Below are 26,469 nucleotides of genomic sequence, written 5' to 3'. Positions count from 1 at the left end.
CTTTTTGTAGGAAATTTTGTTTTCTTTTAAATGGTTCATGATACAACAATCAATTTTAAAGTGACTGCTAATGGGAGTAGTTTTTGTTGATTTATGTTGCGACCTCTCCATTATAACTTATATAAAAATAGTAGGCGCGGCCTGTTTGTTTGGAATCGAGCGAGCTCCCGTATACGCTTCTGTTAGTCGCGGGTCTCTGTGAAACTATACGACTCTGCCCGCGGTCGCTAAAGGGTTAAGGCTCTTTATGTCATAGTTTTTGATATATAATGGTAACATAATTATTAGTGAGGTGTGAGAGTTGCAAAACTTTTCTGAACGCCACGCTGCATCTAGTACTGACAACAAATACAGCAGAATCAAACTGCAGCCTCTGTAAGCATACTCTGAAGTAAATGATAAGCTGCCAACCTAAATTTGTCTTTTCATCAGGGTTTGCTGCAGCAGCACTCTCTAATCAAGAAGTGAAAGACAGTGTAAGCGAAGAGCTCAGAGTAGCGTTTGATCTTGACGCTGTACTATTTTCTGCTGAGTCCGAGGTGCACTATAAGACTGGAGGGTTAAAGGCTTTCTTTAAGCATGAAAAGGCAAACAGAAATAAGCTTGTTGAAGAGGTAAGATAAAACAAGGCGCTAGCAAAAATACAAATGGTCTTGAGGAATGCTAAATAGCTGCTTTTTGCTGCTGCCTTGAAAAACAGAAATGATTGCTGTTCTTTTGAGAAATGGATAAACATGATATAATAGGTCTTTCAGGTTCATTGTGTTGTGGTTACATAATTGGGTGTAATGAGGTGTTCAAATGAGTACAAGATTGGGTAGAGTGAATTGGTCAGATAGGTACATGAGTGGGTACAGCTAGATGTTTATATGGCTACACAATTGGGTACAGCGAGACGTTCAATTGTGATTGCGAACCCAGCATAATTGTTGAAAAAATAGGGTAGTTTTTGCCATAACTGTGATACATGGCACACAATAGTGGGTAGAATTACTTGACAGTAGATAGAGCATTTGACAAGACAGCAGCAAAAAACTGTGTCAGGAGATATCCATAACTACATTAATGCTTAAGTTATGGTAACCCAATACTTAGCTTATATCAAACACGTTGATTGTATCCTAAGATGTTATATTGGATTACCATGTCAGTTACATATCGCTGAAAGTGTCATGTATTGGACAACTCCATTGTGTATCTCCTGTAATAGGGCTAGCAACTCCAATATGATAAGGTAAAAACTAGCTTTCATGAAGTTCGCTTCTCAGAAACTGAGTAGACAACTACATGTACATATAATAACCAAATATCTGCAAGTTATATGTACATGTAGATAGAAACTTACTGACTCATAAATAGCCACATTTTATGGCCTTTGAGTTCACTTAAGGCTTGTTCGTATTATTTGAAGTACTAGGAACCAGTCCAAATGCTGAAACTAATAGTACACACACACATTACATAATGCATCCTTTGACTAGTGTCATTTCTAAATGAAAATGTTCTTCTACATTGGTAGAAAAAAGAACTAATACGTCCATGTTTGGCATAAACACTGATAACCTAAAAACAATATCCTTATTCAATTTTACCCATTTTTAGTGCAAAGTGGTTTTATTTGCGATTTGTTTTCACACAGATGTAATAGGGCTCACACGTACTAATGCAAAATGACTAGAGTATATTTAAACTGTTTATGTAACATTTCAGTGTGGTTCTCTATAGCTGGTTAAAGCACATCAATTATATCAGTACCATTTCAGCTTATTCAGGTTCTTTAATATCTTGGCTTTCAAATGAGCTGCTGTTTGACATGGTGAGACAGCCATTGGTTGGTGTTTATAGGATTTCCTCAGAGCTCCACCACGGAAATGCTCAATGGTATAGGCTCGCAAATTATGTCACACTTTTCATATTTGGTGTTGTGTGCTCTTACCGCTTATTTATCAACTACGATAATGACGCTAGTGGCATGCGAAGGTAGGAAAACTCCAGAGAACCAATGAAGATGACAAAGGAATCAGTGTCGTTAGTTCTCTATGTACAGATTATTCCTATGATAAATAACTCAGATTCCAAGCACCATACTATATTTTTCGGATGATATTATGCACTAGCCATCTCTTTTTATTGTGATGTTTAGGGGCACGAATGAGGGTAATTAATTTCAAGCATTGCGTGATCTCGCAAGAGTGCAATTTACATATAGTCCTAGGGCCACGCCATTGCTGTTCACAATTTAATCGATGTGATTTCATTACCTTTATCAACGACAGTATATTTATTGAAGCATAATCATATTTGGAAAGCGATACGAATTCTATAAAACGATGTGATAATAATTACTATAAATATTTAAAATGAACGAAAGAATGAAAAAGCAAACTCTAACAATCACCAGAAATTTATTAACCAAGAACATGTGTTTGTATCGTTCGGGCGTTAGTACGATCCCTGGGCATTGTTGATTATCTAGAATCCTAGTTTATTATTAGCGCTCTTTGGGTTTAAGAGCACCAACTGTCACAGAAAAGCGCAGCCTCAATGGCAGCGAAGTGGATCGACGACCTAAGGCTAAATGCAAATTATGACATCACATTGTGAGAAACACAACCAAGCGTTTTTTTATTGCAGGACATACTTTTGACACCCTGTTTTTCATAGTTCTATTATACTCTGTGTATTGAATATAGGCTCATTCAAAAGCCAAGACTCTGAAGTACTGAAATATATGATAAAAGTACTGATATAATCGATGTGGTTTAAATCTATTGAAACCCTAGATTTCTTGTTTAATTAAAGGGGCAAACACACTATGTGATTTTATTACCTGCATCATGAAGATCGCGAAGATATCGCTGGCGTGTGCTTAAACACACTTGAACGATTCACCAGCAAGCGATAACGCGGGCACGCTCACAAACTGTCAATAAAATTCCGTATCATTAGTTTCTTCGGCGTTGATAAGCTTACGTCAATATGGCGCCTTCTAGGCAACGACGTAAACAACTTCCGCTTCTGTTATCAGGACTATCACATTTTCACGTATTGTGCACTGCAAGAAGACATGAGAAAAAAAACGATTCTTGTATTTTCAACAGTAATATTTTACGATTTTTATATATAGTTTACTTTAAAGTAGTTGTTTGTTTTAAATATAATAAATACTTACCATTCTCAAGATGGTCAACAATAGACTCTCAAATGTTGGTTTTCAACCGGGTTTCTTTGTAATTTTTGTATGTTGTGTTGTACAGGACTGGGTGTGCTCTTATTAAATCTATGAACAATCCGGTGTTCATTTTGATGAGGTGTCAATCGTAACAAAACGGCAAAATGTTGTTGCCGTACATTGGTGAAAATCGATGCGCAAAAATTACCAGCCATGAAAATGGATTCTGGAAAAAACCAACCAATCGAAATGCTTGCGCGCAATGAAGTCGTGATAAGGGTGTCTAGCGTTTTCGCTCTGCATGAGCTCGCTGAGGTAGTTCTAGCGCAGATTAGCATCGAGCAGCGTGATTTTGCACTTAATATTGCCTTGTGTGTTTGTACCTTAATGCTTTTCTTGAGCTTTAGTACCTGACTGATTTCCATCGTTGTTATGTATGAATATTTTTATTGAGCAAAAACGTCGCAGCACCAATAGTTGTGCAAACCTTATTGTCATTTTGGTTGGACTATTGATATGTATTACTATCACATCTATTGACACATCTATGTTCATTGCTTACAGCCTACATCTATAATTGATGTTACATCTATTGGCATCTATATTCATTGCTTATAGCCTACATCGATTGGCATATCTATGCTCATTGCTTATTTCCTACATCTATTGGCATTACATCTATTGACGTATCCACGTTCATTGCTTATTGGCTACATCTGTTGATGTTACATCTACTGACATATCTATGTTCATTGCTTATAATGTTACAGATCAGTTCTGGTAGAGATGTTCTTTTCACTTGTGCAGCAGAATTGTAATTTTTTAACTGGAGTTGTTTTATTTTTGTCTAATCTCAAGTACATTAAACTGTTTTTTGTAGGGGCCTCTGAAAAAATTTGCACAAGCACTCGGACGGATGCAGAAAAAGTTTAATGATAATCCGGATATTGTCAAGAAGTCACCAATAAAAGTGTACGTTGTGACAGCACGAAGCGCTGCCAGCTCTGGAGAAAGAGCTATCAAGGTTAGTTTTTGATTCAATCAGGTTTTTAACTGTAACAGTTACTGAGCTTAGTATTTCATCTAATCGATTGTTCCACAGTTTTTGATGTTAGTCTAACATCCAATCAATTGTTCACCTGGTTTTGATGTCAATCTCTCATCCAATCAAATTTTCAACCGTTGCTGGTATCAGTCTCTTGTCCAATCAGATGTTTAACCGTTGTTGATGTCATTTCCTTAACCAATGAAATAATATTGACAGCTCTATCCTTTTTCATGACAGCCGTAGCCGTCTTTTTCTATTCAGTGTGTTAACCGACTTGAATAAACAAGTAAAACAGCCAACCATTAGATTACTAAGTTGAAGAGGTCGTGTCAGAGAAAGATTATCATGCATATACTTGTTTATATGTAGCTTAAAAACTTTATTACTACTATGGTGATAATCTTGGTAGCATTTCTATTAAAGACTCTGAGAGCATGGGGTATCAGAATAGATGAGATACACTTCTTAGCAGGAGCACCAAAAGGCCCAATTCTCAATGCCATACAGCCACACATCTTCTTTGATGACCAGCATACACACATAGACAGTGCTAAGAAGTATGGAATATCTGCTGCTCAGGTAAGGTTCCGTGTCTAATTATTATTTGCAAATTACCCATCTAATACATAATGTCACATTATTTTTGGAAATCAGGCTATTGACAATACCGCTGCAGACTCACTGAAAGCTCTCGTAGACCCACCATTATAGTATAGTGGTTGCTTGGTAAAATCGAGTAGTTGTCTTCTCCAGGTTGGTGGGGAATGAGCAAGCTGCTTCTGATGGTATGAATACAATCTATGTTTAGCTTATATTTACTGTACAGTTAAACCCCAACTTATGAAATCACTTCAAACTGGAAATTGCAAAATGTATGTTGGAGTCAAATTCATAGAAATACTCTCTGAATGTCACTTAATTTGTTACATGGCTATTTATACAAAGCATTAAATAAATGCTCTGTATAAACAATTTCAAATACTAAATTAAAAAAATATCTTATGTTTTTATTTTTAATTCACATTGTAACACATGAATGAAATGTTGGTTTGGCAATATGTATTTTAGAATTAGAGGTAGTGCTGGAAACACATGTTGTAACTTACTCGAGCATGCACATAGATTAGATGAACGGGAATGTAAAATATGTCGTGTGGTTTGGTTTATTTACCTTGTGTTTTAGTTATCTCTAGCTTCTTTCGTTTCACTTACAAAGCTCCAATGTTTTATTTGATGTGTCGGGGTGATGTTAAGGTGAGGTTTGACTGTATTTGCATGTGGTACCCTTGTAATCACATTTATTTCCCATCCTAATAAAACTGTGTGTGGTTTCATTGTTGCAGAATCTGTAGCTGAACTGCATGTTTCCGCTACCATATTTGCACTCTAACAGTTCTCCCCTAGCATGCTTAGATGTGGTGTTGTGTTTGTACTACAGGTTCCTAACACTATAGAGAGACAGATGAAGATCAACCAGTCTGTACAGGTACTTTAACACTATTGTTGACATTGCTTGAAGTTAACTTTTATTGCCTATTTTAGAGCTGTTCTATATTAACGAGTCAGCATGGGGCTGTACTGCCTAGTTTAATCTTAACACAAACCTAAAGCCTAACATAATTTGTTTAATTCAAATCTATGGACCCCTCGAGGTTGCGTGCAATTATTCGTGCAACATTTCCTAAAATCCTTCAAGGATAATATTGATACTATTGGGTGGTCATAATTTTTTTGCCTCCATATGAGATGAAAATACATGCTACATGTACATGCTACATGTACATGCTAAACTTATGCTATTGGTCAGTTGTATAATATAGTTTGCGTTACTATTGATGAGTTGGTGAAATTTCGCTGAGGTGCTCTAAAAAAACCATGTTGTGTCCTAGGCTTAATCCGCGACTTGTCTCCGTGTAGGCTAGGCTTCCATCATTAATTGTGAACAAGTTTTAAGTATCAAACAAATTCAAAGTGAAATTTGAAGCACATAAAAGATTTGATTATGCAATGGGGCATCAATACGTATTGCAAACTTTCATTCACAATTTATTTTGTCAAAAAACCAAGGCATAGCTAATGGGTGAAGATTTAAAACGTTTGTGTCATGACATGTTCGGAGTTCAGCCATTTATTCATATTTCAATACTAGTGATTGCCCGGGTAATAAAATTTTTTGCAAAGAAAATTTATTTTCATTCAACATACATGTATAACAACAGCAACCATTCTAACTTTCAAACTTCATATCCTGAGAAAAGTCTTTTGTACAGTTTAAATAAATTAAGAAAAATAAATAAAAACAACTAAAGGTTTTCAAACTTTTTCAAACAACTGTAACTTTCAAACTTCATATCATGAAGAAAATGTTTTGCGCAGGTCAAATAAAATAGAAAAAAGATAAAACAAATATAAAAGGGTTTAAATGTAAATGTGAAATAATTAGCAGGTAATAGCTAAAGTAAGTCTGTTTTGATACGATTACAATAAAAGATGATTGTAATGACACAATTAATACGAACTGAGAAAACAAAATAAAAATCCTAAATAATTATGTTGAACTAATAATAACAATTACTTATTCGGTTACTAAAGTTAAAAAAGGTTACTGTTCTACCAGAAGCTATCCGTCAAAACTCTGAATACAACGATACTGGTACCTCTCGATACTGGCACAAATGTGAAAATGAGATATCATACTGTCTTTGTCTGAGCGAAGTGAGAGAGAATGTAGAGGCTATTCCTACTCGAGATAATACAATTGTCCGGGTGAAAAGAATTGGCATTGACAGCGATTTAGCAATTGAATCTTCCGAAAAACTGGAAGTAGAAGTTCACAAAAACGCGGAAATGCATCGCGTTTCATATAGCTAAAAGAGTTCCTAGAGCTTCAATTAATTCATCATTTTGGGTGCGGAAACGGAAAAAGGTGTATACGTTATGTTGTAAGAGTGATGAATTGTAAGAACTTTCATTGTCTCGTGGTTAGAGTATTGGATTGTAAGCGTGCGGTCGATGTTTTCGTGAGTTCAAGTCTAGCAGAATGCAAAATTTTACTTCCAAATTTTTAATAGCTATAGCTAGACATACCGAAGGACAAACGACAGACGACAAACTTTGAGAAATTTATTTATAGATGAAGCCATTTTATTTCTCCAATCTGATTATTTCTATATACTAAGTGTCACAATTATTTATTGATTGGCTGCCAACTTTTTTCTAAACACTTGTAAACCTAATCCCTGGTGAGTCATCATCTCTTGAAAACCTAGTAAAGCTACTCAATCTCAGTGCATAGACCATACAGATTAAGCGACTTCTTCTTAGTATTTCACTTACAGAAACATTAACATTCAAAGTCTGCTGATTGTATTTTTGACTATTGTTGCGCGTTCGAAAATTTGTTTGAGAGCTACAATGTATATTATCACAGTTATTATAACTTTGCAGCTGTCTCTGGTCTCTTTCTCCTTGTTAGTAGTAATTCCCTTTATTTTGTTTATTCTAGGATCTACATGCTCAAGATAAGGATTAGAGATACTGTCATATCATATCAACTTGCTTGAGCTGTAACACCTGTTAACCTACTTCTTACACACTATCTAGTTTTACTTTTCTGTGCTATGAATATCTTCTCCAGAGTTATCTTCTCTCTATAATTACTCCAGAGAATTAGACCTTTGAGATAAGATTGATTCATTTGTCAACTCTCTAATTGTCTCAACAATTATTTTTATTTTTTCAATTATTTGTGAATTACCTTTTGTATATTTTATATTGTTCTTTGAGTCATTTAGAATTTCTACTGGTATATACCCGAGCTATAGTTATCTCTTACCTTTTTTCAAACCAGAATCAGTCCTTTGCATTTGGTAGCTACATGTATTGTTAGTCAGACTTAAATATTTTCTTTATCGTCTTTTTACAGTTCTTCCATAACTTTCTATTGTATTCTAAGTTTCTTTGAATAAATTTTATGTATTTCTTGTTGCACTTTTGATTTAAGGACACCTTAAAAAGTGTTTTGGTGCTTCTCTTACATTGGTACTGGTATTTTTGTAGCTAGTGTGTTGCTATTTGAAATATATCATATATACACTCTCACATTCGCTGCTCTTCATCAATCAATCTGTTATGTATAATGGCCAAACTTTGAAATGTAATCGTCACAGTCTTACAAGGTTTGTAACATAATACATTAAAGTTAAGCAAACATTTGACAAAAAATGCCAAGGAATTAACAGCATATGACCCGGAAACATATTGAAGCATTGCAGCTTGTACATCAATACAAATGTACATTGTTTGATTTTATGGACTTCAAATGATATGAAATGTCAGTTTATTTCTTCCTCTTATAGTTTTATTAGCTGTGCTACCTGGCATTGCCCGGGTATTAAAACTCAAGCCTATAAACAATGAGAGGTGATGAGAGTTGCCTGCCATTTGCTATTAGCCTGGTATATTGCCGATGGATAATTTGAGTAAGCTTACTAATAAGACCTACCCCTCTCCCTGATGTTATGCCATGACTGTATCGTGACCAAAAACAGTAGCCTATTTGCTCCCATATACCGACAGGTATATCACCTAGTGAGCTATCAAGCTCGTGTGGCATGCTTAGTAAGGCGTCGGACTGGCAAACAGGAGGTTCCGAAATCAAATATTCTGCTTTACGAATTCTTTATTCCAAGATTTTAATAGCTATAACTGGACATATACATCGATGACAAACTTTGAGAATTGTAAATGTAAACATATATATATAGCAACATACTTCTTGATGAGTAGTGTGAGGGATATTAGTGGTGATAAGAAAAAGAAGAAAATGTTTTTATGTAAATGAATGACTTACAAAAACATGAACAAACACTAGATCAACTTTTCAACAGATCAAATCAACCAGATAGATAACATATTGACTAATCATCCCACAACACTATCATGTCCCTCGTTAATATGACATGGAGGTAGCTAATCTAGATGTGTTATATTAAAATGATGTTGTGCAAGAACTTTAGCCGATTTAAACTACAAATAGCATAGAAACTAGCCGTGGTATTATGTATAAGTATTTTGAACGCTACTAGTTGATCCTCCTTACAATACTTTACAAAAGGAAGGCTGGTTACCGCGACCAATCAACAGAAGTCACTGAGTCATTCATGAGCTGTTTACTTTTTGAAATACCCTGGAGTGCAAAGGTTATGATGACATCATATGTCTATCAGCCTTTATCAAATTCTACATGGTGAGAACACTTCAAATATGTGTTGTGTTATCTTCACACTCTGATAAAACTAAAGCTTACAAAGTAGAAGCTGCCCAGCTTTTAATTCAACGGCATATCAAAGGATAATATTGACTCCCGGTGTGAAGGAAGGAATATCTAGATGCTACCAAAAACAGTGGAGCCTGGTTTTTTTCCAAAGCAACTTTTCAAATGTCTCTGGAACGCAAAAACCTTCCTCAACTCTTGATAAGGTACATGAACTATGAGAAAGATCCTCAAGAGATGAGGGAAAGATTACGGGGCACCACCACAGAGTTGAGGTATGAAACACTGAAGGACACTAGACGTTATGATGACATGAGTACTGCAGTACATAGAGCTGTATTAAAAGAGGACATGGGAGTATAAGATGTATGATGGATGGTTTAACACCTGACCAACAGTTTGATTTGTTGACAATACAGAACTCACATGGTCGAACTGCTGTACATAAAGCCGCCTATAAAGGACTCGTTGATATAATTAACTTTTTACTGAGCAGTCTTTCGCCTGAACAGAGATTCAGCGCACTAAAACTGCAGGACAGATATAGAAATACACCTTTACATAATGCAGCTACATATGGTCATGATAAAGCTCTGTCTACTTTCCTAGCTAGTGTAACTCTACAGCAACAACAAGAGCTGCTTCAAATCACAAACACAAACAAGGAGCCAATTCAAGATATCAGGGAAACTACCTGAGGAACTATCTGTATGGAACCCGTAGTTTACTTGGTGACCACCATTGTAGGCTACACAAGTACAAGTTTAGTTGTAACAAACTCACATTAACTTTTTTTTGCTTGAACGAAAGCTGATAAATTGATTTTTTGAATATTTGGGTTGATTTTAATGCTTTTGTCAAAGAGAGTTTCTAGTTTCTTGGTAGACAGTTTTAGAAGCTATTATAGTTATATGTGTAAGATATCTATATTTTGCACTACTACCATTGTTTCATTCAACAGGCAGCCATGAGAACAGCTCTGTGCTTTAACCATTGTTTGGAATAACCAGCTTAGCATAATGAAAGTATGGCAGGTAAATAACTGGTTCAGCTAAAAGCTGGCAGTAAAACGCTCGTCTGACAAGATATCTGTGCTACTTTGTGATATCAAGCTCTGAGACAAAATGAAATATGAGCGGTAGTTGTTGCTGCATATCTACTCAAGTGACAAATATTAGCTGTTTATTGAAGGTTTTCTCAGATCATGTAAACTTATGATTCGCTAAAACATTTACATCTCTACTTTGATAACTTAATAAAACTTGACTTTGGTTTTAAAATTGTTATTTGACTACAGATCAGGTGAGGTATAACCTAATAAGTACATAATGTATTTTGCAACTAAAACTTGTTTAGTGCAAAAATTATGAAATTCGCTTGTGTAGCTGACTGTAACATCGTTGTGTGCCAGTTAGAGTTTTGCTGGCATGTGTGACGGGTCATTCTGTAGCTTACCATCTCCATAGTGATGAAACCGTACCGCTCTTACCCCATGGCTGAGGCAGCAAAAACATATCGAGGGATTGTAGTTGGCCAAGAGTATACCACTAAAGATCATCTCTTCGAGTTTCACCAAGATTATTTGTGGATTAGACATCTAATGTCAACTTTATTCCTTTTAGCACTTTCTGCAAGGGTCCTAGTACTTTTGAAGCATTCTTCTTTCCAGCAGTCAAAATCTGTGTTGCCTTACAGCTTTTTTCCTTCTGATGCAGTAGTTACGCTTCCATTTTTGCAACAATTCATACTATTGTTAAATTTTCTCATTCATCAATCTATCTGCTTGTCTGTGGTTTACATATCGAAGCGGTTCCAATTTTTTTTAGATATGTGTATAGTAGTTGAATGCCCAGCGTTGCACGAGTAAAAAAATAATAACCTAATGAATTTGAGTAACTTACCGGTGAAGCTAGTCCAAGATAGATATAAACTCTCCCTATAGTCTAAAATTATTATAGTATAATTGACTATTAGCCAGCTAGAAGCCAGCTTGTTACTCGAGCTAGCCAGTGGTATTTTTGTAAGCGCCGCATAAGTATGCCCTTTACTAAACTATAGCTTGGCAAGAACAGTGTACTGTATTGGGTTACCTCGCAGGCCTGCAGAATACAGTGTGAAGTGATTTTTTCATTCCTAAAACCTGATCATTATAACTGTGCGAACAACGGATGTCACACTAGATAGCTTATATAGATAGCGATAGAGCCTTATAGCCTTAGCAAGATAGCTTATATTGATAGAAAGCTTATATAAATATTAGGTCTCTAAGCACATTGAAGTCTAACCTTGTATATACAATCAGGTTTCCCTCATTCTAGACTGCATTAACAACTTTCAATTGACTGTGAAAGCCCTCGGGATAGCACAACTCCTTTTGAACTGATTATCAGATTGAAGCTACATGCTGGTAGAACCCAATAAAAGAAACAGAAAGTGAATTGAGAAAATTTTTTTTGCTCCACTCTTTTAAAGAAGTGATGGTTTAAAGCTAACTGAAGCAACATAATTTCTGCAGTACAATGAGTCTGGTAGAGCGTGTATATTTGTTATGAATAAAAAAGTAAATAGCTGTAGTGTACAGCTCTCATTGCTAAGAAGAAGCTTTTTAGCTTTGTCTATTTTAAAGAACTTCCAAGTTGAACTCCAGTTCCTGAACATGTTTCAGTCATACCACGTCTAATTTTATTGTTTGTTGTTTTAAATTTTTGTAAATCTGGTCATCTTTTGACCATATTAAGCTGTGCACGGCTAGTACATTAGCCAATGATAAAATGGCTGCACTCCAATTTTCCTCAACAGTGTATTTCTCTGCATTAAAATAGATCTGCACCACTGTTCATTACCTGATAAGGCTGAACCTTAGTAGCACTCCTGAAGTGAAATAGCAGCCTTCTGGCTTGCTCCAAGTGACCACACGATTAACAGGTGGTCACATTTTGCAAAGTAAAGTAGTTAAATATAGCACTTTGTTTATAAGGCAGGTTTGGCAACGAGTGTCCCGATTATTTTTGTCTGGAATAATCTTTTAAATAGCCAATGCTGGTAGTTCGATGAAGCAGTAGAAACTATAGTTCTATGATATTTGCCTCTGATAGAAAACTAGCTCAAGAATGCTTAATGGTTTTAGCCAGAATAGCTCTGTCATTTTCACAGCTCAATGAAAATTTGATAATGGCTCCTGCCTTTTATAACTTTCATTATGAGGGGTCAGAGGTCTGTTAGTTGGTTGATCCAGCATACCAAATAGCAACAATAGTTGTTATTGACTGACCCTTTAATTAATAAATAGTTATGTCTAATAGTTTGATACTTCTTACTATTTCCCACAAAAAATAGTTGCGGAAACATCACTGTTAGATACATGAAGACTTTAGATACACTCAAGGAATAAAAGTGCATAGGTTTAGGTGAGTGCATCACAATAAACGATATTTTGCCTTTGATGGAGTCTTAGATGAGTTCAGTTTGAGCTGATTAGGCATCAATAGTGGCTAAACTGCTTTTGGGCTTGAATTTAACACAGTCTGTTCACAACAGTTATAACTGTTACAAATGCTAAAATGGTGTTTAGAGACTGATTCAATCTTTGCTAGGATATGTCAACTTACTTTATTACAGTGAATAATTTCACTGTAATAAAGGAAGTTGACATATTTCTTAACATAAAACTATTTCAACAGTTTTACTACTACATGTCTCTATAACAGTGGTCACTGTTGCTTTCCGTACATTTCTCCTGCCATGTCAGTCTAACTTGCATGTGACTTGGCACTCATTTTCTAGAGTTATATTTCGATGACTAGTCACGTTATGAGACGTTCGGGTAGATTAGCCACTTTCCTCATCTGACGCTTGCGGGTATATAAGCCAGCCACTATTCATTCTAACAATAGCATTGATTAACTGCCAAGCCTCGGCATCAGACATCATTCAGCTTCTCAACATCATTCATTGCTGGGGTTAAAACACCCCGCCAGCATCGACTCCGTTTACATCAAAGCTAAGCATGTACTCACATTGCTGAGCTCAGCAAATGCAACTTTACACAACTTGTTAGCTCATCAGAATTGAGGGTGGAGTAGTCAAGCCCTTGATCTGTGTAATAAGTACTTTTATCATTGTATAATAGTGCACCAGCTAACTTGACACCAAGACCGCTTGTATTCAAATGACACAATAATAGGTATGACATAATGAATGACGTAACGAATGACATACCCACTAGGTAATAAACAGATAGACAGCAATCCATGAGACAGCAATACTTGTACACAGAAATGAGTAATAGTATTACATGCAGTACACAAGAGTAAATAATATAGGCGTATAAAATAATACATACACACATAGGTTACTATATATACATAGACTACACCTCCCCCTGATCTCCAAGATCAATTAAAACCAGCTACATAAAACTCTGGGGGTTTCCTAGCCCTAGCTGGTCTAGTGGCATTGTTAGCTGCAGTTGAATAATTGTTGTGATTGTCTTTAGTTACAGGTGGAGTTTCAATGTTTACTAAACCCTCCGTTGACTCGTTAATATTAGTATTAGCTATGTCTAACTCACAGTCTAAAGTAACTGGCTGTTTATCAACTCTCCAACTAAATCTTATGTCTCCTATATGACGAGTCATGTCATCCACTTTGACTGCTGTGTTGGAGACCAAGAACGCTACCTTGCCAGTTTTCCACACTGATGTGCACTTAGCAATACTTGGTTTTACATATACCTGGTCGCCCACTTTGTAAGGGTTTAAACTAATGTCCCGTTTAGCCGATATTCTAATAATTTCTTGTTTCTGAGGATTGTAATTAAACAATCTCCTAAATGGAACAACACCATCGGCATTAGGAGAATTGTTGTACCAATATAGCATGCCATTGACAGTGCCCCCGGAGCGGGCAAGCATGTGCTTAATAGTGCAATGATTGTGTTCTATCACTCCATTTCCAGAAGCTCTATAAACACAGCTGTAGATATGATTTACACCCCATTTGTCAAGAAACTTGAACGATCTATAGCAAGGTCCATTATCTGACAATATTTCCACTGGAGACCCGTGCTCACAAAATATGTGGTCTAACTGTTCCATGAAAGCAGAAGAAGCCTCGTTTCTTTACTTTCTCCAAATCGCAAACCTGCTCGGTCCACAGTCAATAACAGTCAAGTATGGGATTTCCTGGTAGTGTGTTAAGTCAGTTGCTAAACGATACCAATCACTTTCCACGTCTACTTGACCAGTTTCCCAATGAGCTGGTGCAGGATCGACTTGTTTGCACACATGACAGTGCTTCACTACTTCTCCAATATCTTTCTTTTTTACAGTAGGCCCCACCTTTTTGTGGCTAGATACCATGTACGATCAACGCCTAGGTGATGAGCTTCATGTAGATCACGCAGTTTCCCTTCTATACTGTCAGGAGTTGTTACATTGACAGCACATACTCGTTTCTCCAACCATTTGTGGGGAGCTCTAGTCAGTTCATCAGCTTTATTGTCTTCAGACTTTACGGGAGTTATTTGTAAGACCAACTGATACTCACTGATTAGATCATTTAGTAGATTGAGACGTCGTTTCACCAGCATTTCATTGAGGCCACTCACCTTTGGTCGTTTACAGTCCTGTAATACAGATTTCACCCATCCAAATACTGTGGCAGAGTCTGTCAAAATTGTCACATTTTTTAGAATCCATTTCATAGCCATATTGATTGCTTTGATAACTCCTTTTAACTCTGCCATATTGATATGGGCTCCATCATTGACACCTCTCAACCAACTTGCATCCTCTACTATCTGATTGTCAATCTCGACACATGCTCCTATTGCCAAGCTGCTAGCATCACACCATACTTTACCACTCTCAGATGCAGGTACTTTCCATTGGCCAGTTACAGGGTCATGGCGATGTATGCTGTTATCAATCTCATCTAATTTTTTCTTGACATTACTGTGTACCTCATCGTCCCACCCATAGGCGTTAATTTCTCTTTTGAGATAGCTACATGCTACTCGCAACCACCTTGCTACTGGATAGTGACCAATATACTTTCCACATATTGAGTACAGTTCTCGTTTGGTCACAGTGGAATGCACTTCTGGCAGCTCAGAGTTTCTACTCCACTTGAGAGTACCGCTATTGGAAGCTTCTACTCTCAAACCCAGTACTCGTGCGCTTGACAGACTTTCTGGTTCTTTTGACAGTAAGTCGTACTTCTGCAGATGACCCTTCATTTTCAACGCTGACACAACATCTTCATTTACCACGATATCATTTATGTAATGATCTGTGCTTTTGGCTATCTCCTCATCCATTGACAGAACCTTTGCTAAGATATGAGACATTATCATAGGTGCCACATTCAAGCCAAACTCTAACCTTGTCATCACATACAACTGACCATTGAATCGAACAGCTTGAAACCGTTGTAGTGAACTGTCCACATGAAGTTGTAGGTATGCCTTTTTCAGATCTAACATACATATATTGTCTCCTAATGTTCTCCACTGCCTCAGTTTTTCTTGACATATAGCTACGTCATTTTTAGAATTGCTGTTCACATGCTTGTTCAACTCCCTGCTATAGTCCATCACTGGTCTCACCTTTCTACCTTTGTTTGACTGAAAGACTGCCATCAGTGGAATTATGCCACTTAGGTTGCCATGAATCTTCACATCATGTGGCTCCAGCCAGCCATTAGAGATCCACTGCTCAATCTCACAGCTGGTTGTTCTTTATAGTCTGTGTGTATAGCATACTCAGCGCATTGATTTTTCAACTCTGGTTTGTGGCTTTTCCATTTCCATACTACCGCCCACTTAGTTCCTTCAAATACAGCTTTAAAGTCAGTATCTTCGGTAGTCAAACAGTCTGTCTCAGGCTTTTTCAACTCGGAGTTATTTTCATATAACATAGCAACCACAGGTTGTGATGCACAACCAAATGCTACCCTGTCTCTTGCACGTATTGTCACACCTTTAAGTGTGTAGATTCCGTCTACACCAAGAATCAACCCGCGCCCACATACTAACTCAGGTACTACCAGGCAACGTAACTGAATAGTGTCACAATGGTCTATAGCTACATTGATGTCAGCTTCTCCACAGCATTGCGTGCTATTTTCATTTAACATCTTTACTGTTCTTTGTTGCCCTCTTATGCCAAGACCTAATTCACGAACAACACTTACTGAAATTACCGACTACTCACATCCACTATCAATTAGAGTTTTTATGTACAGTATATGAAGCCTCACAGATATAATTGGCTGTGTCGTCTCTAGTGTTGGTTGTTGGGAAGAGCATGCGACGCTGAGGCTCCCCTATTCTCGTTTCCCTGCTGCTCCTTAGCCATCCAGTTTCTGCTTATATGACCGATGTTATTGCGGTTGTAACCACAAGCTGGCTTACTAAAAAAAACTTTTCGTTTTTCTTCCTGTAAGACAACTTCTTGAAATATGTCCAAAATCTGAGCAAGCATAGCATTGAACACCCTTTGCTGGTTGATTACATGTGTCATGTGTAGCAGCACCGCATACATAAGATGATGCACCTGAATTTGAAGAAAGAATTGCTCGAGCTCCAGTTACAATTTCCCTTAACCTCATCTCCTCTACGGCAGCCGTAGCTTTAAGTTGGCATGCTACCTCTGATGGCAGCCCTGACACAAAAGCACATTTGAGAAGCAGTTCTGGATTACCCTGTCCCATAGATTCTACAAGCTTTCTCAAATCTGCTAGGTAAACGTCTACTGTTTCGTTATCTTGCAAGGCTCGCTCATGTAGTTGACTGTAATCACTGTATATATTTATGCTGAATGCCATCAGTAGTTCGTTCTTCAACTTAACATAGTCACCCTTCACATCCTCAGACAGCTGCTCATACAAAGCAAATGCTGAGCCATTTGAGAATAGTGGTACAAATGTTTTAAGATTCTCTACTTTTTGTAGTTTAGCCACCAGTTCTAGTTTGCTGATCCAAGTGCCGAACTCTCCACTGATATTATTGTCCTTGTAAGATTTGATTAAATCAGATAGTTTTACTGCCATTGTTTTTTATAGCCGAAATAGCTTGTAATAAGCACTTTTATCATTGTATAGTGCACCAGCTAACTTGACACCAATACCGCTTATATTCGAATGACACAATAATAGGTATGACATAACAAATGATGTAACGAATGACATAACCACTAGATAATAAACACAGAGACAGCAATCCGTGAGACAGCAACACTTGTACACAGAAATGAGTAATAGTATTACATGCAGTACACAAGAGTAAATAATATAGGCTTATAAAATAATACATGCACACATAGGTTACTATATATACATAGACTACACTCTGAAAGTTGCAGGTGTAAGAACTCCTCTATATTGATTACAAATAGTAATTACTAAGCTTTGGTTCTTTCAGCAAGTGTTGTTTCGGTTGGTTGTCACTACCCTCATTAACCAGCCCTCTGTGAAAGCTTATCAAAAGAGCTTGGTTACAAAAGCTATCTACGTGGTATATAAGAAGAGTCAAACTGCTGGGTTTGTATGTTTGATTAGTAACCCTACTGGTCAGCACCCTTTGTCAGAGGCTTTGGCTCTATTAACAGCCTAGCTTCCGTCATCGCATTCTGCTTTCTTCGCAACCATGTTCAGCAATGAGCCATTTAAATAGCATACTTCGCTTTGGTGCTCCTATCTAGAAGACCTCAAACCTTTCTTCACAGGCTAGACAGTGTAGGGGGCCAAGCAGCTGTGCCGTCATTCTTAACTGAATGCTAGCGGTAGAACTCACACTAGATGGCCACTATTGCTATAGCATAGACTAGCCTTTGCATAACTATTCGGCTTAGTCTGAGTTATATCTGTGGTGAGCTCTGTCTTCTCTTTTCAGCGCCAACTCTATCATCTTTGGAACTGCAGAAGTATCCATATCTGTTTGTCAGTGGGTTTCACAAAAAAGATTGGCTTTACTAATTTATCATTTGTGTTCTAGTTCATGTTTCAAATGTACTACAGTAATACTTCAACTTACAAGTGCTCCAACGTACGAGAAACTTGAGATACGAGCCAGCTTTCAAGCAAGTTTTAGCACTAACATACAAGCCATGTTTGAGATACGAGCACTTGAATCAGTTGCCAAGTATGCCGGAGGTGTTTTATGAGAACAGCATCACTCTGTATTTTTCAACTGCTCAGGTTATACTGTTGTACCGTGTTTTTTGTGCACGATTTTCAGTGCAGAATTATGTGAATTAAACGTACTGTGCGTAGACCGAAAGCTTGCCAGTAAAATGAAAGATAATACAAAGAAAAAGCAAATGATAACAATTGATATTAAACGGAAAAATATTGAAAAAATATGCGAAATGTGTATGAGTGATTGAGCTAGCTCGGCAATATGACAGAAATACATTCATAATTATCAAACAGAAGGATTATATTCATGGCATTTAATTCGCAAAAGGACTAACCATAGTTTCTAAACGGCGCAGCGATCTTCACGACCGCTGATCATTGGACAAACAATTGGCCGGTGACAGCATAACTGAAACGATGCTATGTGAAAAGGCCGGCGCTATCTATCCAAACTGTTTAATACACATTTGAACAAGCTGGCTAGTGGTCGTACATTAACCATTTGTGACGACACCTGTGTTCGTCCTAATCGCAACATGTTGCAAGGGCGACAAAGGCAAACGTCCTTAAATAGGTTTATCTTAAAATGGCCGGCTAGTCGTGAAAGCGAAAAAAAGGAAAAATTTCTCGCTAACCAGCAAGAAACTGCAAACTATGAACGCCGAAGAAATTTTAATTACGTTTAGTTGAAAATGAAAGTTTGCTTTTAGGTTTGCTTCTGAGTTTGTCTTTTAACACTTTGATAAAAATTCAAATTTATCAAAGTCAACTGCTGTAACGAAGGAAAACTTATATCTCCCTCCCTGGCAAACGCAAGTGTTAGCTGCTATTGTATGTATTCAATTTTACATTTTAATTAATCACATTTCCTTGCATTATTTTTTATTTGTTGCTTTTTGAAAGCATGTAGTACGTAAGGAGAATAACCAACACGTTCTTTCTGTTACAATATCTTGTTTTGAGTGTTTTATTTGCTTTTTTTAGAGTATGGAAACCAATCAATATATATTTAATTGTTCTATATATAAATAAATTGCACCAACATGCGAGTAAATTGACATACGAGCTCAGTCTCGGAACGCATTAAGCTCGTAAGTTGAAGTATGACTGTATTTGAAAATAGTTGACCAGCTACGTTCAGTGTTTTCACAAAGCATGTTTGCGACCTTGTCAACTTAGGAGTTCTTTGACCAGTGATACTCTTACATGTAGCAAACCATTGATGTATCTTAGATATTTGTAGTTTGTAAACGTTTAGTTTGCCATTAATATGATGGTAATTGGTTAACAAAGTATATTGTAGTACACCCTATCTAAACAACTCTTGACCATAGCATGACTGCAAACGACGGAACATGAGTCACACTAGGCAAGTTCATTAACTAGAGCCAACATGATGCAAGGACATGGGAACACCTACTTACAGAAACCAAGCAATACAGAAGAAGCAATTGCAACTGATTATAAAAAAACAGACAATACATGTATATAAAGTATAGATATGAGTATATGCCAGCAAACATCAGTCGTTACAGCAGTGATATAAAATCTCAACACAAGATAGGTCATGGCTATCCTGTTGCGGTGCGGCCTAATATCGGCTCTGTTAGGATGAACTCAAACATGGCACCAGAACAAAGAAGTATGCTGAATAAAGCCCTTTGTAAGTTTGCAGAAGTTATGTACAATGGTTGTTATTTTACTGATCTGTGGGTTTCATATTGTTGCCAAATAAATATAGTTGCCCAATATTGTCACAGTTATGATCAGTTAGTTGCCATTCACAAGCATTTATGATATTAATAGTCGTCATTGTGAAATGGCCCAAATTTGGTTTTAGATTTTTAGTATGAAAACTACACTACACTGCATGGCTTTGCCTGTTGTCCCATCATATTGGCCAGGTCAAACAATGTGACAACAATGAAATACTTTGTCATTTTATGGTAGGGGTGGCAAAACATTAACCAAAAACTAGGGAAAAAAAGGCCGTTGTTCGGGTAATTTTGAGTAAATTATATTTAACTTTGAGCATATACTAAGACCCCTACTAATCTCAAAATTGATAAAAATAGGTAATTTGAAATGTTTTATTTTCCATGGATCCATTTTTCTGGTTAAGTACTACCCTTACACTGTAAAAATTCAAGGTTTGCTATTGGCTCATTCATTGAACCGCGTGGGTCTACTGACTGGTGGTTGAGCTCATTTCTCCAAACAGAAAGTCATCACCGTAGCAAGCCATGTTGAGTATATCACTGAAATTGAAGAGAGAGGGAGTGAATTATGTGTTAGCTGATTACAGGTTTTGTCGGCAATAATAAATAACGTACCTTTGACGGGAAATAAGTACTAGTACTACTAACCATAAATTAGGTGTTATCTGCGATCGACGCATATCTGCAATAAAGCCTAGACCCAAAAACCTAACAAGGCGACATGACCGTCCGCAAAAATTGTGTTAGCCCCAAAACCCAGGCTAGCACAATCCAATCAGAGCTCGATCAACAGACCTCGCCCACATGGATTGCCGTGACCAATCTTGTTGGGGCAGGGTTTTATACCATGGGTCGCAGGTCAACAGATACCCTTCACTTGTTATTTAACTTAAACGGCATAACAGATAGTGTGGGTATAGTTTAGGCTTTTTTGAAAGTGACGATTGCACACAGCTTTGAAATGAACTTATCTATTTTGGTATAAGCTATAAAGCTATATAATCCTGTGTTACACTTCCGATTTCTCCTAACAACTAAATTACATGTCTTATTAGCAGTCAGCACAATGGAACGCCCTACCTGATGAACTGCGTAGGGTTGGGAGTGGGCCCACTTTTGAACGTGCTCTCAAACTGTACCCGTCGAGTGATGACTAGATGGTTTTTGGCTGCTTGCTGTTAACTTGTGGCCCAGCGCCTTGACTAGCAGGGCTACTGCACAGCTTGGGTCTCATCATTATTTTCTTTTGTTGTTTTTCTGTTTTCATATCTTTTGATGAAATAAAACAAAACAAAAAATAGAAACTGTTTGACCTAATCTCCTGTCTTAACACCATGTCATTGCTATCTATTGCCAGCTCTCTACATTGAAAGAATGTGTCTCACAGGAGGAGCAACCCCTGTCCCACAATATTTAGAAGCCTACAATATGTCCCTTCTCTTGACGTCATACCCTAACAAAGTGGAGAAGGCTTTAGAGTGTGGTAAGAAGAATGAAAGCTTACTTTTTTTGGTTCACAGTTTGATGTCTTCATGCTTGACCTAGATATTGGTTCTCTGTCTATTTTGAGCTTTCACGAAACTGGACATTACCAAAATTATGTTGGCATTAAGATAGTTTGTGGTATTAGAGTTAAGGGAAGCTATGCAGACTAATTTATTGAGTCGTCAGTGTTTCTCAATAGGCAATGTGATGATGCTCTAATGGCTACAGGCCAATGTCTTTACAAAGCTTTTTGAAATCTAGCTGAATGTAATGTAGTAATGGTGGTGCTGGGTATATTTTTCTAATACTGTAAAACCACAATTTAATTGCCTCCTTTATTTGAACGGCGCCTGTAATAAAATGTCACTCTTGGAAAAAGGTTAAAAATACCGCGCCGCCCTCTATTTGACAGTCACTTTAGCATTCTTTGATCTGTACGAAGCCATAATAAAAAGTGGTCAGTAGAAAAGTGTCCACAAATGCTAATAATTTTGACTCGGTCACATCAATAATAATTTTTTTGTTGTTTCTGTAACGGTTGCCATGGTTTTAGTGATAGTGTACCTGAGAAGATCGATGGTCAAATCATCCAAACTACACTCTGATTCGAAGTCATCAAGGTTTAAATTCGATCCCTTGTTTTTAGATTCATCCATAATGTGGCTCACAATCTTAGCTGAATACTCTAAAGCATTTTGATGAATGATGCAAATGTTCTTTGAAAACTTTGAAAGCAACAATATCAAAATGATTAATAACTGTATTTGGCTAATATTTTTATCTCAAAGTAGTTCCCTGTTTAACTTAGTCTGATACTTGTACATATATGAAAACAGTTTAGTAAAAACACTGAGGCTGAGGCATTAATGTCGCTCCCTCAAAAATACTACCAAATATAGGTGACATTAGTATCATATCATCCGTAAAAGAGTTAAATTTATTTTTCCAAAATTTTGGTGAGCTAGTCAAAAAAACAGAGCGCCACCCTTTATATGTTGTTTAAGGCTATTTATGTCATAGTTTTTGACATATAATGGTAACATAATTATTAGTAGGTGAGGTGTGAGCATTGCAAAACTTTTCTGAACGCCACGCTGCATCTAGTACTGACAACAAATACAACAGAATCAAACTACAGCCTCTGTAAGCATACTACGAAGTAAATGATAAGCTGCCACCCTACATTTGTTTTTTTATCAGGGTTTGCTGCAGCAGCACTCTCTAATCAAGAAGTGAAAGACAGTGTAAGCGAAGAGCTCAGAGTAGCGTTTGATCTTGACGCTGTACTATTTTCTGCCGAGTCTTGAGGTGCACTATAAGACTGGAGGTTTAAAGGCTTTCTTTAAGCATGAAAAGGCAAACAGGGATAAGCTTGTTGAAGAGGTAAGATAAAACAAGGTGCTAGCAAACATACAAATGGTCTTGAGGAATGCTATATAGCTGTGTTCTTTGCTGTCGCCTTGAAAAACAAAAATGACTGCTGTTCTTTTGAGAAATAGATAAACATGATATAACAGGTCTTTCAGGTTCATTGTGTTGTGGTTACATAATTGGGTGTAATGAGGTGTTCAAATGAGTACACGAATGGGTAGAGTGAATTGGTCAGATAGGTACATGAGTAGGTACAGCTAGATGTTTATATGGCTACACAATTGAGTACAGTGAGACATTCAATTGTGATTGCATACCCAGCATAATTGTCAAAAAATGGGGTAGTTTTTGCCATAACTGTGGTACATGGCACACAATAGTGGGTAGAAATACTTGACAATAGATAGAGCATTTGACAAGACAGCAGCAAAAAACTGTGTCAGGAGATATCCATAACTATGCTTAAGTTATGGTAACCCAATACTTAGCTTATATCAAACACGTTGATTGTATCCTAACATGTTATATGGGATTACCATGTCAGTTACATATTGCCGAAAGAGGCGTGTAGTGGACAACTCCATTGTGTATCTCCTGTAATAGGGCAAACAATTCCAATATGATAAGGTAAAAACTAGCTTTCATGAAGTTCGCTTCTCAGAAAATGAGTAGACAACTACACGTACATATAATAACCAAATATCGGCAAGATATATGTATATGTAGCTAGAAACTTACTGGCTCATAAATAACCACCATTTATGGCCTTTGAGTTCACTTAAGGCTGGCTCGCATTATTTGAAGTTCCAGGAACCAGTCCAAATGCTGAACCTAATACTACACACACATTACGGAATGCGTCGTTTGACTAGTGTCATTTTTGAACGAAAATGTTCTTTTACATCCGTAGCAAAAAGCTAATGTGTCCATGTTTGGCATAAACACTGATAGCCTAAAAAAATATCCTTAATCAATTTTACCCATTTTTAGTGCAAATCGGTTTTATTTGCGATTTGTTTTCACACAGATGTAATAGAGCTCACACGTACTAATGCAAAATGACTAGAGTATATTTAAACTGTTTATGTAACATTTCAGTGTTATTCTCTATAGCTGGTTAAAGCACATCAATTATATCAGTACTGTTTCAGCTTATTCAGGTTTTCAATATCTTGGCTTTCATCTATCTTGGTCATGAAACATTGCAGTTTGTACATCAATACAAATATACACTGTCTGATTTTATGATTTTATTAGTTTGTTTTTCCCTCTTATAGTTTTACTAGCTGTACTACCCGGCGTTGCTCGGGTATCAAAACTCAGCTAGTGTTAAAAATATAAACGATGAGAGGTGATGATAGTTGCCTGCCACTTGATATTAGCCTGGCACATTGCCAATGGATAATTTGAGTAAGCTTACTAATAAGACCTACTCCTCTTGTGATGTTATGCCATGACTTTGCGTCGTGACCGAAAGCAATAGCCTATTTGCTCCCATATAGCGACAGGTATATTGCCTAGTGAAATATCAAGCTCGTGTGGCATGCTTAGTAAGGCGTCGGACTGGCAAACGGGAGGTTCCGATATCAAATCTTCTGCTTTACGGGTTCTTTATTCAAAGATTTTAATAGCTATTGACATGATGACAAACTCAGATATACACTGTATATAAATATATATATATATATATAAATTGTTATTTTCATTGACCTTACCAGGAGCTTCCCACCAGTGTTGTGGTTAATTAAGGCCATACTCATCACATAGACTTCTATACACAACACCTGCGACATGATTATGCCGCTCAGTGTATGCGTTTCCTGCTAGCTGCTTGCATCCACCGATGATGTGTTGGATGGTCTCAGGTGCATCTTTGCACAGTCTGCATCTAGGATCGTCTCTGGTGTGATAGATTTTCGTTTGGAGTTGCCTCGTTGGGAGCACTTGCTCCTGGGCTGCCATGATTAGCGACTCTGTATTGGCTGTTAGGTTTCCTTTGTTCAGCCACATATATGTCTGGTGAAGATCGCCAACCTTAGATATTTGTTGGTAGTAAGCACCATGAAGAGGTTTCGTGTGCCAGTCAATTTTTTCATCATCAGGGCGTAGGTCCGTTGTAAGAGCAGCCGATTGAAATTCAGCTAGCAACTTATCTGAAATGGCCATGGAGGATGCTTTGATGCTTTGCTTCTTTTCTTTCACTGTCTGCTGTACACTTTTGAGTCCCCTACCGCCATCTTTCCTATTAAGATACAATCTAGTAATATCAGATTTTTGGTGGAGTGCTCCATGCATGGTCAGCAGTTTACGAGTTGCTATATCCGTTTCTTTGATGGCTTCCTCAGTCCACTTTATTATGCCTGCTGGATATCTTATTACTGGCAGTGCGTAGGTATTTATTGCCATGACTTGGTTCTTGGCATTGAGCTGGCTCTGTAAGACCTGCCGAAGGCGTTTCTTGTATTCGGTAATGGCTTTGTGACGTACCTCGGCTTCGTGGTTGATGTTGCTTTGCATAATCCCCAAGTACTTGTACCCTTCTTCTATATTTTTGATGGTACCATTTGGCATTCTTAGGCCATCTGTGAGCATAGAATGGCCTTTCTTAAAAATTAGCCTTCCACATTTCTCAATACCGAAGGTCATTCCGATGTCCTTGCTGTATACCTTAGTGAGGTGTATTAGCGAATCATTGTATAAAATATATATATATATATATATATATAGTATATATATACATATATATATATACATATATATATGTATATATATACATAAGTATATATATATATACATATTTTATAATTTAGCTCTGATTTATCATTGAGCATTCTGTAACGAACTGTGCAGCATCCACTTTGTCTATATATATATATATATATATATATATATATATATATATATATATATATATATATATATATATATATATATATATATATATATATATATATATAGACTAGCTGTGCTACCCGGCATTGCCCGGGTAGTAAAATGGTTTTTGGACAAAAAAATTGATTTGTTATTAGCATATTAACAACATTTGTCATTCTAACTTTCAAACTACATATCATGAGAGATGTGTTTTGTGTAGTTGGAATAAATTAGGAGAAAAAATAAAAACAACTGTAAAGGTTTTCAAAATTTGTCAAACAACTGTAACTTTCAAACTTTATATCATGAGGGAATAATTTTGTGCAGAACAGGTTCTTTTCTTTAGAGGCATTAGACAATGCTTCACTTCTGAGAATTCGTGTATTTA

The 26,469-nt window shown here is 36.9% G+C and overlaps 2 protein-coding genes across 2 annotated transcripts in view; one reads left to right on the top strand and one right to left on the bottom strand.

Moving 5' to 3' along the window:
- The window catches only part of LOC137396553 (cytosolic 5'-nucleotidase 1A-like), a 37,215-nt gene extending 31,508 nt beyond the window's left edge, over positions 1-5,707 (top strand). The window contains exons 6-10 of the mRNA XM_068082865.1: positions 433-614; positions 4,053-4,196; positions 4,644-4,799; positions 4,974-5,005; positions 5,659-5,707. Coding sequence (XP_067938966.1) covers positions 433-614; positions 4,053-4,196; positions 4,644-4,799; positions 4,974-4,988 — 497 coding nt within the window. The 3' untranslated portion in view covers positions 4,989-5,005; positions 5,659-5,707. The remainder of the gene's footprint in view (positions 1-432; positions 615-4,052; positions 4,197-4,643; positions 4,800-4,973; positions 5,006-5,658) is intronic.
- Positions 5,708-14,818: 9,111 nt separating this feature from the next.
- LOC137397492 (uncharacterized) lies at positions 14,819-16,135 on the bottom strand. Its single transcript, XM_068083784.1, has one exon. It carries the CDS (start codon positions 16,133-16,135, stop codon positions 14,819-14,821), a length of 1,317 nt encoding a protein of 438 aa, XP_067939885.1.
- Between the last annotated feature and the right edge of the window lie 10,334 nt (positions 16,136-26,469).

This window comes from Watersipora subatra, chromosome 5, assembly GCF_963576615.1.
Source record: "Watersipora subatra chromosome 5, tzWatSuba1.1, whole genome shotgun sequence".
NCBI classification, from domain to species: Eukaryota; Metazoa; Bryozoa; class Gymnolaemata; order Cheilostomatida; family Watersiporidae; genus Watersipora; species Watersipora subatra.
The sequence above is the reverse complement of the archived record's forward strand: the minus strand, read 5'-3'. Positions and strand labels throughout refer to the sequence as shown.

Excerpts from the sequence above, each read along its gene's own strand:
- LOC137397492 (XM_068083784.1), bottom strand. The coding sequence starts at position 16,135 with ATGGCAGTCTTTCAGTCAAACAAAGGTAGAAAGGTGAGACCAGTGATG.